At 39.6% G+C, this 12,118-nt stretch overlaps 1 protein-coding gene across 3 annotated transcripts in view; it reads right to left on the reverse strand.

Annotated features, from left to right (window-relative positions):
* LOC105939409 (protocadherin-15) overlaps window positions 1-12,118 on the reverse strand; it is a gene marked incomplete at its 5' end in the record, with an annotated part of 197,740 nt that overhangs the window by 166,850 nt on the left and 18,772 nt on the right. For all 3 annotated transcript variants that reach the window (XM_036141816.1, XM_036141815.1, XM_036141814.1), the window contains 1 exon segment: window positions 284-416. In XM_036141816.1, coding sequence (XP_035997709.1) covers window positions 284-416 — 133 coding nt within the window.

Here is a 12,118-nt window from a genome sequence, read left to right on the forward strand (position 1 = left end):
AGGGGTAACAGCAACGAGCAGCTCAGTTAATTAAAAAGGGAAAACAAAAATGACATTTAATTATTGTAAGAGTTTAAAAGATTATCACATTTAATGAATTAAACCTTCACGTGGTAAGCCTAAGGTAATGACTGAATGATTGAAAAGGCTTGAAAAAAAAAAGGAAAACAGTCCAATGTAATAGAAAAATCTTATCTGTCACCCAACGCAGTCATACAGTCAATAAAGCAAAGATTTGATCAAACTCTTTATAGCTTATGTATGTTTGCGTATGTGTGTCCACCTGCAGATTAAGAAGTGTAGCACCAGTCCTCATGGCTTCACTGATCTCAAGGTTGTATTGTTGGCGAGGAAAGCGAGGAGGGCTCTGGTTGTTTGGAGGCAAAACCTCAACATAGACTGTTGTAATGGAAGACCTGGATAGAGTGGGAGAAGGGGAAAGACAAAAGAGGATGAGCCGCAATATATGGAAGAGCACTTCCACATGTACGAAGAGTGCCAGCATCAGAAAGTCTGCTCTAATAATAACTGTAGAGGAACATTAGAGGGGAAAGGAGGAAATGAAATAGAAGAAAAAAAAGATGTAACAAAGCATACAAAGGTAGAGAAGGCAGACATTGGGGAGACTGAGTGGCCCATTATTTAGGAGGTTTTCTGGCCAATACTGTGTTACATCAGTGAAAACCTAAAGTCAACAACAGTGGAAGTGACAAAGAAAAGGTTTGGATAGAACTATTTCTGCTGGGCAGTGGATCTTTAGATATCGGTTGTACAATCTGAGAAACTAATTCTGTTGTTTCAGTGACTCCGTTATCCAACGGGTGGAGATGACCTTTTAGAGAAAGAAGAGTTTAATGTAATCCCGCTGAGTGGGAACAATTTGCCCTTTGGTGTCTCTTTGTTATTACAGTTAGCACTTTTTGTTTTAGCCACTCAAAACTTTGCAATTTAATATGAGAACTTTTCACTACTATTACAACAAAGTAACAGTATATAGTTTTAAAGTCAGAGACACATTTCTGAACTGGAATATGTTTTACCAAATACTGCCCTTGGTGCAGAGTAACCTTATAAAATCTGACATATAGCAGGGAAAATATGTACATCAATATTTTTCTACATTTATTTTCAATATATATTAACATGAAATTCATACCATTTGTCAGTAACAACACAAATAATCCACACCAACATAGAAAGAGAACAGATTAGTCCTTAAATTAAGTTATAATTATAAAAGTTAAATGACAAATGGAATAAGTATCAGAGAAAAAAAGCTCCTAAAACGCATTTGAAGTCAGAAAATTAGTTTAACACTTACAGTATTTACAAACATATCCCCCCACCACCGTTGCAAATTATTCTTGTAATATTCTAGGTTCTGTTTTGGTTTGTTTACTCTCCTGCCTTAGGTTCTCTGGCTACTTTAAATTTTTGTCTTGTCTAGGTTCCTGTTTTGCTTGTCTACAGTTAGTTTATCCTGTTTTGGTCATCCGTGTTAGTCTTGGCTTTATCTTCTGTTTTAGTTTTATACTTCGGGATTGTTTTGTTTCTTATAAGGTCTGGTGTAGTTTGTTTCTGTCCACTTGTCCTCTCAGCTTTTTAGGTTTGGTTTCTGATCTGTTCTTGTTTTGAGCCTCTGCACTGATGTCTGGTCTAATTACTTACTCTGCACACCTGCCTAACTCCACCCCTGCTGCAATCACCTCTCACCAGTTTCACCTGCCTCCACCTCCATATATACTGTTGAGACCAGACATCAGTGCCAGGTCGCCTTGTTGGTCTTGTCATGTTTTTGGGTGAGTCAATCCTGATCTGATGTTTGTTTTTTTTTGGAATTTTGACCAAGTTTTTCCCTTCCAGAGAACCTGAGTTATTTTGTCATGTTACCAGTCAGTTTCTGTTCCTATGAAGTTCTGGATGTTTTTTATTAGTCTTTTTGATTATTCAGTCCTTTTTGCATTGCTCTGCTTTTTGTTAAATAAATCCCTTTTTTAAGAACCTCTGCTGGTCTGGCTGAATTCTGGGTCCGCTGCCGTGATTCATTACAATTCTAAACTGATTTTGATTATGAAGTTGTTAATACGAGTTCTTAAAAATAAACTTGTTAATCAATCACTTTATTTGGACACTGAGACATTGGCCTCCAGTAACAAAGTAGAAATCCTTGGTGTTCTTTCTTTTTTTTTTACCAGGACACATCATTTAAATCCCATATTAAACAGGTTTCCAGGGTTTCTTTTTTACACCTCCAGAATATCGCCATAAATTAGAAATATTCTGTCCAGGACCGATGCTGAAAAACTAGTCCATGCATTTGTTACTTCAAGGCTGGACTATTGTAATTCATTACTATCAGGAAGTCCACAAAATGCAGTTCAAAGCCTTCAGCTGATCCAAAATGCTGCAGCAAGAGTTCTGATGAAAATTGAAAGAGAGATCATATTTCTCCTATTTTAGCTTCCCTTCATTGCCTTCCTGTTAAATCAAGAATAGAAATAAAAATTATTCTTCAAACGTATAAAGCCCTTAATAATCAAGCTCCATCATATATCAGAGCTCTGATTACCCCGTATGTTCCTAACAGAGCACTTCGCTCTCAGGCTGCAGGTCTGCTGGTGGTTCCTAGAGTCTCTAAAAGTAGAATGGGAGGCAGATCCTTTAGCTATCAGGCTCCTCTCCTGTGGAACCAACTCCCAGTTTTGGTCCGTGAGGCAGACACCCTGTCTACTTTTAAGACTAGGCTTAAAACTTTCCTTTTTGTCAAAGCTTATAGTTAGAGTGGCTTAGGTTACCCTGACAGCTGTGACATTCAAGGGAGGCAGATCATCCGCCATTACCATGAAACATGCAAAGGATTCCTGGGTCTATGTGTGCTTCTGTGCTTTTGTGTCTCTGCTCTGTCTTCTCTAACCCCCAGTGGGTCGAGGCAGATGATCGTTCATACTGAGCCTGGTTCTGGTTTTTGCTGGAGGTTCTCCTTCCTGTTAAAGGGGAGTATTCCTCTCCACTGTTTCTTCATGCATGCTCAGTATGAGGGATTGCTGCAAATCCATTAACAATGCAGACGCCTTTCCCTGTGGCTCTACGCTCTTTCAGGAGGAGTGAATGCTGCTTGTCAAGACTCAAGCAATCTGCTGGGTTTCCTTAGATAGGAAACCTTTTGACCAATCTGTCTGCATAATTTGATTGAGTGGACTTTGTAAAGAGCCTTGATATGGCATGCCAGACCTCATGTACAAGTGTGCCGAAATACTCAGACCCTCAAAGTGTCAAAGCTATCAGAGATGGTCAAGATGCTGAGTACAGAGAGGCATCAGACTGCTTTGTGGCACTATGTGGGAATACTCATCTCATCTTGAATGTGATGACACAAAAGAAAGACTCCATATGGTCCACAGACAGGACTGGAGACATAACACTGAAGCTGTATACAACAAGGGACTGAGACTACTTCTTCAAGAAGCTTCAGTCGTTCAGTGTCTAAGCAAGATGCTACCTTTATAAATCTTTTGTGGAGAGTGCAATCTTTTCAGTTATCATCTTTTAGGGCAGCAGCAGCAGAGCCAGTGAAATAAATGCCTCAACACACTGAGGTAAACAAGACTGTCTCTGTCATGGGGACTTCCCTGGAGCCTCTGAAAATGATTGTGCTATAAAATATGTTTAATAAATAAACATTATAACCCTGAGCACCCTTTTCATGAGGCAGCCATACAACAATGGAATATTAGGCCATAGTAAGGCAGGCCACCAAAGAAGAGCCTTCCTGATCACAACTATCACCATTTATAACTCCTCTTTGAAGAAAGTTGGATAATATGAGTCACAAGATTTTTCATTTTCCCTTTAGGGAAAAAAGTAAGTTGAATTTGAACTGAAGACCATCACATTGCTGCCATAAATACTGGACTAATTTAATAGAAATGTGTTAATGTACACCTAAGCGTTGACGTATCTCTCCACATAGACCAGAATTTTAAAGCAGCACTGTCTAAGTTTAGACCCAAGTATTAGCTCAATTTTAGATGCATTAAATGATTCTTCAGGTCAATATCCAGCACTTGGCGCACACCGATGCTCCGTGCGGGCTGGCCATCTCAAAAACTCTTCTATGTAACATTAGAGGGTCGGATCCGTCACTTAAGACAAAACGGAGGCGACACTTACCCAATCAAACATACTTTTGGTTCTCCGATTTAGTATTGTATCTAGAGGGGTGAATGTGCCCTTGTTTTTCCAGTAACTGGATGACTTCTTCTTCTTCTTCTAGTGCAAAGTGGTCTGCTATGATATTCCAAAACATGGAGGGAGACTGTTTTATTACAGTGAAGTGTTGCCAGTGGCCTTCAGGGGAGCTAAACCTGGTAGTTACAGGTCTAGCGCCCTTCTTGGCTAAAAGTTATAAGGATCTGCTTTAAGTGATAAAACTTTTCTAGTAAGTTTAATAAACTTCAGAAACAATATTCAATACCTATCTTTTGTGACATCGTACTTTATCACCCACAATTTTAGGACTTATTTGGGTTGAATATCTCTGTATGTGTGGATTTCTCTAACTTAAATTTCATGTCAACAGTCTTATTAGAAATATATTTACTGAGACACTCACTGTCATACTTAATATGTATTTTCCTTATGTAATGTCAAAGGTCCATGGTTCAGTTTACATGCTGGCCGGAACAGAATCTGGAGAATATGGAGTTTTCAATAAATCTTTTTGCTGTTAGATTTGAGGTGGTTTACAGAACAGTATTTTAATAAGGTACAAATCAAAATATGTCTCAGTGTTATTGCATTTGCAAAAGCAAATTAGTGGAAGGGAAAAGGGAAATGATATTGATTTTCTATTTCACAAAGCATCAAGAGAAAAAGTATTTGAGCATCAGACAGATGATCGTTTCACTTTGGTAAATGAAGCCTTAATTGCATAGTATTTACTTTCCCTCTGATAAACAACGCTAGATGTTCGATGTGCTCTAACATTTCTGTGCAGCACTTTCCCCCAAACAGAGCATGCTTCGGTCTCTTCTTTTGTAAATACTATTTTTATCTGACCGACAAATTCACACAATTGCAGGTTACATAATAAAAAAGATCCATCAGGTACACTAGAACCCTTAAGGTTTGGACTTGAGAGACCTGACCAGCCTTACAGGATTGTTTTGAACCCACAGACTGGACAGTGTAGAAAAAAGGACGTTTGTCATGAGGAATACACATCATCTGTGCTGTCCTATATTCACTCTTGCAGGACACTGTCCTACCCATGAAGACAATCAGAACTTTGACCGGGATGGAGCAAACAGATCAGGAGACAGACTGGCCTACAGCAGGGCTAGGAGTGAGCTGAAAAAACGGCACCCAGAAGGTACATGCAGCACACCCAAGACCACTTCAACAGCAACAACCCACATAACATATGGTGAGGCATTAGGACCATCACATAGGCCTTCTCCATCGCCAGAACTCTCGTTCTCGAACCATTTCAGTTCGGGCATCCTAGAACTTTGGTGTTTTGTTTCGTCAGGAGCCAACACCCATTTCAACAAATTTTGGGCACCAAGCATACCAATGCTATGTATCTGTAGAAATGTATATAAATTTTTTGTTTTAACATTATAGGCACTGTCAAAAATCATGGGAAACGAAGGACTGGCCCTTTTGGAAGGCTGAAGGACAGATGGAGCTGTCCCCTAAAAAGAAATGACCGCAGCTTGGACCTTCACAAAGAAGAAAATGGTTATGGTTAAGACGATACATGTTTAGATAATTACTATGCTTTATCAATTCAAACTAGTTAAAACCAATGTCAATCCATACTTGGCTGACCAGAAAAAGGAAGAAATTTTACAGTTGGTGCTTTGTTTCTACATAAATATATAACTATTTTTTTGCCAGCTCAATAAAAACAAAAAGTTGAGTAATTCACTTGTGTGTTTAGAACTTTCCTTATGTTGTTTTTTAATAGTGTATTTGTGTTCAGACAGTCATGGTTCCAAAGAAGAAGCAGCTATTTGGTGGTGCCCGAGTTGAACCCTTTTTGGGGTCTACCACCCCTTTTTTCCCCCAATGGAAACATATGACTGTGGTTCAAAAACAGGTGCTGGAACCAGAATGTGCGCCAAACTGTGTTGGTGAAAAAGGCCTAACAGGTTATGAGTACAGCGACCAGCAGCTCAGCCATGAGCCAACTCTCCCGGACACCTTAAACAGCTTCTTTGCACGCTTTGACTCTCCAAGCAGCAGAAGGTGTGAACATATGCCTCAGCTGGAGGTGCAGCATCAGCCTCTCGTACTGCAGTTGCACCAAGTGACCTCCACCTTTAAGAAGATCGACACCAACAAGGCTGCAGATCCAGACATGGTGTCGGTTCAGATGCTAAGTTAATGTGGTGACCAACTTGCAGGGGTTTTTCTTGACATCTTTAACCTCTCCCTGAAGCTCTCCATGGTCCCCACCCACCTGAAATCCTCCATCATTGTACCTGTGCCCCCCAAGAAAGCATTCATCACCTGCCTCAATGATTACCGCCCTGTTACTCTGACCCTTGTCAGCATAAAGTGCTTTGAGAGGATCCTTCTGCAGTACAGCCAGGACACCATCTCTGCTGGCCTGGACAGCCTGCAGTTTGCCAACAGGGAGAATTGTTCTACAGGGGATGCCGTCTTGTTAGCACTTCACATGGCTCTGACTCATCTGCAGCACCAAACAACTATGTAGGTTAGGCTGCTATTTGTAGACTTCCGTTCAGCCATCCACACTGTGCTTCTGGACCTGCTGGCCCAGACGCTCCATAACCTGAGGGTTTCTGCAACCCTCTGCTCTGGATCAGTGACTTCCTCACCAAACAGGCCCCGGGTGGTGAGGACAGGGAAACTCATTGATCCTCAACACCGAAAGGCTGCAGCGTTGTGTCAACAGCCCTGCCCACTTCACCCTTTTCACACACGACTGCTCTGCCATCCACCCCACAAACGTGGTTGTGAAGTTTGCTGACAACACTACAGTGGTGGGCCCCGTAACGATCCTTTGTTAGTTTCTGTAATATTAACCTTGTTTTATATTCTCAAAGAATATAAAGCATTACTTCAAACACTGATCCACTATGTTTGTGTTTTTTATGCTTGATTGCACTGACTAACTATGCCATTCCAGTGATATAGTAGGGGTAAATAAAAATGAACACATCAATGTTTTTAATATGTTAAATGCATAGGGCCCTTGAAATAAATTCCCACCAGATGCTGGCATCAACCCAATTAATCCACACACAGAAATCAAAGCCAATTAGTCCACAAATAAAGCTTCGGGTAAACATTTAAATGACACTGCTAAGTATTGAACACACTTGGAAAAATGTATTAAATATATTACCATATTTTTTGGACTATAAGTCACACCTTATTTCATACTTGGCCAATCCTGCGACTTATATTCTGGTGTGACTTGTAATTTATCTTGTCCAGCATGAACCAAGGTGTAAACTTTACCGTCTATAGTCACAAGAGTGCTTGCTAGGTTTGTGAAAACTATCCTGTTCCTGTACCACTTAAAATAAGGCGACCAGATGTTCCAGATTTCCAGGAACTGTCCCCATTTTTGATGATCTGTCCCAGGCAAAAGCTGTCCCCAGAAATGTCCCCAATTTCAGTGTATCACGATGGAGTAAAAAGTTTGCCGCAATGAGAGGTATTTACCCGGATCTGCTACTGTCCTGATGTAGTAGAGGAGGTGAGCCGAACACGCCTTCCCCGCCCCGTCGGCATTGCAGTTCATGCTGGTTTCTTTGCTTTATATACCTTCCTTTTTGGACTTTCTGAATGTATTCAGTATGTATTCCCTGTACCATTTAAACTTCATTAGATGACACTTTATTTGTTGGGTAATTTGCTTTGATTTCTTTGTATGTCTGGATTATTAGACATAATCAAACCAAGACTTTTTTTTTACATGTTAATACTCAGCTTAACTTCTGCAAACCTGGGGCCTGTCCAAGATAATTTTTAACTTGCATGGGATAGTGTGTGTGAGTCCTGAATGAGTCGTTGAAAACCTGTGACTCACTTTACTGACTCATAACTCACAAATTGACATTGCCGCTGCTACAGTTAGCTCAGTGAAAAGAACAGACCAGACAACATGTTCCTGGGAAAAGCTACACCTGTGGTCCGTTATTTCAGTTCAACTCCCAGTTTCATTTCTACCCTGAGCTGGGAGCTGGGAGCTGGAGCCCAACTCCACTAAATAAACCAACCAAACACAGCGCAATTTGTGCAGGGGCAGATCAGTGAGTTAATGATTCAGCTCGGCAGTAGCACGCAGGAGAGTCTGTCCATTTCCTGAAAGTCTGCTGCCTGCTCTGCAGACTGCTCCTGTAAAGGTAATTATTGTGCTCATACGTTTTTATTATTAATGTTTATTGTGGACATATATTACAACTTTAGGGTATGCATCACTGCTATTTGCATAGTTCTGTGCAAAAAGCTATTTTTGATATATCTGAACAAAATCTCAGATGTGAAAATTATGATTTTTTTTATTTCTCTTTTTTTTTACCTCCAATGGAGGACATTAAAAGTGTTACACTATAGTGGTTAACTGACTCAGTCACTTTGGTGAGTGACTGATAAAGACAGGAGTCAGTAAAAAGAATACAATTTCCCATCACTAGTAGGGGAAAATGATGCATGCTGATAATATTTCCATATTACGTTATGATTTAGCTCTTGAGGCTGTGGTGAATCAATGCATGAGTTAGAACTTTTGAAACTTTTGCAAAGCTGGGTTAGTGTGTGAAGTGTAGCATACCGTTTGCTTCTCGGCAACCTCTGGACTGAGCCTAGCAACACCCTTACAGCCATATCAAAATAAAATTAGCCATGTATAGCTGAATGGGGTAAACAAAGTAATTTTAACTCAGTTCTTAGTTATAGATTTGAAACATGCTGATAGGTTTGTCAGTCTAAATGGTGTTTAACAGAGCCATGACAACACATTTTATTTTTCTGTGGTTTTGGAGGTTTAATATGGTCTGTTGTGCACTGATAAAACTGTGTGAATGTCAAGAGTGGGTCCCAAAGGACCTGCTCATGGGCACTCAGCTTTGTTTCTTTGCTCAAAAACAGTCAGAACAGAAAACAGTTTAACTTTGTACGTAGGTTGTCTTTCTACAAATTCATATTTTCCATATCATATTTTATTCAGGTGTTCTCAGGCACACCTGAATCAAAAGATTTTATCACCTCCTTAGCAGTCATCAAGGACAGCAGAGGATTGCTTTTCACCTATTTATTTAAGTCAGGTGTGTACAGGCAGGGAAACACCTAAAACAATGCAGGATAGTAGGTCATGAGGACCAAGGTTGAAGACCTCTGGACTGAATAAATATTAAGGCCAACTGTTACTGTTTTTAGAAAAATTTCAAGTTTAATTTTTAAAATGTTTTTGTTTTGCTGTTGCAATGCAGTAAATATAGTCATCTGTGGCAGTTGAACAATCTGGAACAGTATTGTATGATTTGTCTATGATTTGATTTAACTGATTTAGTAAAGGCCCTTGAGACGATGTGTTGTGAATTGATGCTATATAAACATAATTGAATTTAACTGTTGCAACGTGATCTCTTTTTTTGCGCCTTGCTATTCTTGTAGCAACTTTATTCTTTCTGATGTTGGTCCTTTCTCATTTACGATGAAAGCATCAATGAAACCATTGTGCAGATTTTAATGTTAGCAACGTGTGGGAGCATCTATATCAGACATGAAAAATATCTTATACTTCTGAAAAACTGAGATTCAAACTTAAAAGAATGCAGTGACTTTTGTGTTGTTGGAGCCTAACATGAAGAGGACAACTAATTAGGCGCCCGCCTATGCATTGAAAATGCATGGCGGAGGCCTTATGCTATGCACCTAATAAGGGTTTCTTTATTATTAGGCGCCCGCCTATGCATTGAAAATGCATGGCGGAGGCCTTATGCTATGCACCTAATAAGGGTTTCTTTATTAGGCGCCCGCCTATGCATTGAAAATGCATGGCGGAGGCCTTATGCTATGCACCTAATAAGGGTTTCTTTATTAGGCGCCCGCCTATGCATTGAAAATGCATGGCGGAGGCCTTATGTTATGCACCTAATAAGGATTTCTTTATTAGGCGCCCGCCTATGCATTGAAAATGCATGGCGGAGGCCTTATGCTATGCACCTAATAAGGGTTTCTTTATTATTAGGCGCCCGCCTATGCATTGAAAATGCATGGCGGAGGCCTTATGCTATGCACCTAATAAGGGTTTCTTTATTATTAGGCGCCCGCCTATGCAATGAAAATGCATGGCGGAGGCCTTATGCTATGCACCTAATAAGGGTTTCTTTATTATTATTATTATTATAGTACCGTTAATACAGCCCGAACCGTAGGGACTACCCCCACATACTATATATCGAAACGTTCGTCTCGACGCCGCGATCAGGGCTTTTTGTACTTGACGCCATTTCGACTTACGGTTGGAACAAAATTCGCAAAAAAACACCGAAAAATGGTCTTTTTCAACCCTCTACTGTGTCGTCATGCTTTCACCTACAAAGAACATCGTTTAGCTTCCAGTTTGTAGATATATCTTTGAACTATTCAGAAGTGAAAACGGAATGTGCATATCTTTTATCGTTTTCTCATCACGCCATTTTTAGTTACCATGGTGACAAAATTCTCCAAAAAACACCAAACTACTCGCTCAATTTTCACTCTACGTGCACAAATTATACATCAACACGTAGGTATTTCTGTCTGGATTCAGGAAATGTAACCCTCATTGGTGTAGGTCTTTTAGATTTCTTTCAAATCACCTCAGACCGGCAACAACCCCAAAGTGAAAGTTATGCGAAAAAGACCGAACAACTTCAGCCTACTCGCTCAATTTTCACTTTACGTAGACAAATTATACATCAAAACGTAGGTCTTTTTGTCTGGATTCAGAAAATGTAAACCTCATTGGTGTAGGACTTATAGATTTTTTTCATCACGCCATTTTCACCTACCGTGGTGACAAAATTGTCTAAAAAACAACAAACAACTTTAGCATACTCGCTCAATTTTCGATCTACGTGCATAAATTATACATCAAAACGTAGGTATTTCTGTCTGGATTCAGGAAATGTAACCATCATTGGTGTACGATTTATAGATTTTTCGCAAATCACCTCAGACCGGCAACAACCCCAAAGTCAAAGTTATGTAAAAAAGACCGAACAACTTCAGCCTACTCGCTCAATTTTCACTCTACGTAGACAAATTATACATCAAAATGTAGGTATTTTTTGTCTGGATTCAGGAAATGTAGCCCTCATTGGTGTACGATTTATAGATTTTTTGCAAATCACCTCAGACCGGCAACAACCCCAAACCCTCCCCAAATTGAGCTGTAGTTGTTGGGATTTTTCCATGCAGCAGAGAGCCAGCCAGGGCCGGTCAAAGCCATAGGCGTGCTAAGGGGCCGCTTGGGCCCTCTGGTGTAATTAAATAACCTTAACAATTTATATAAATGAATGATGATAAATGAATTTGTTTAATTTATTTAATTTATTTTGTATTCAGAAGTTTTAAGAAAACATTAAATTATTTATTTATTTCTGTATTTATTTTTAAATATGGAAAACTTGGTCCTCCATACTCCAGGGCTCAACAAGAGTTCATCTAAAGATGTTTTAGAACTGATTAGTGACCTTTAGTTTATATTTCATAAAGTTAGTTATAAGTAGAGTTATGTGGTTTTATGTTTTTTGGATACAATCCGGGTTAGCACCCGAACATCCCTTTCAGACAACTTCCTCGTGTGTCCACAGTTAATCCTGTTGGATGTGGTTCGAAGTTTTAAGAAAACATTAAATTATTTATTTATTTCTGTATTTATTTTTAAATATGGAAGACTTGGTCCTCCATACTCCAGGGCTCAACAAGAGTTCATTTAAAGATGTTTTAGAACTGATTGGTGACCTTTAGTTTATATTTCAGAAAGTTAGTTATAAGTAGAGTTATGTGGTTTTATGTTTTTTGGATACAATCCGGGTTAGCACCCGAACATCCCTTTCAGACAGCTTCCTCGTGCGTCCACAGTTAATCA

Source organism: Fundulus heteroclitus, chromosome 10 (assembly GCF_011125445.2).
Source record: "Fundulus heteroclitus isolate FHET01 chromosome 10, MU-UCD_Fhet_4.1, whole genome shotgun sequence".
NCBI classification, from domain to species: domain Eukaryota; kingdom Metazoa; phylum Chordata; class Actinopteri; order Cyprinodontiformes; family Fundulidae; genus Fundulus; species Fundulus heteroclitus.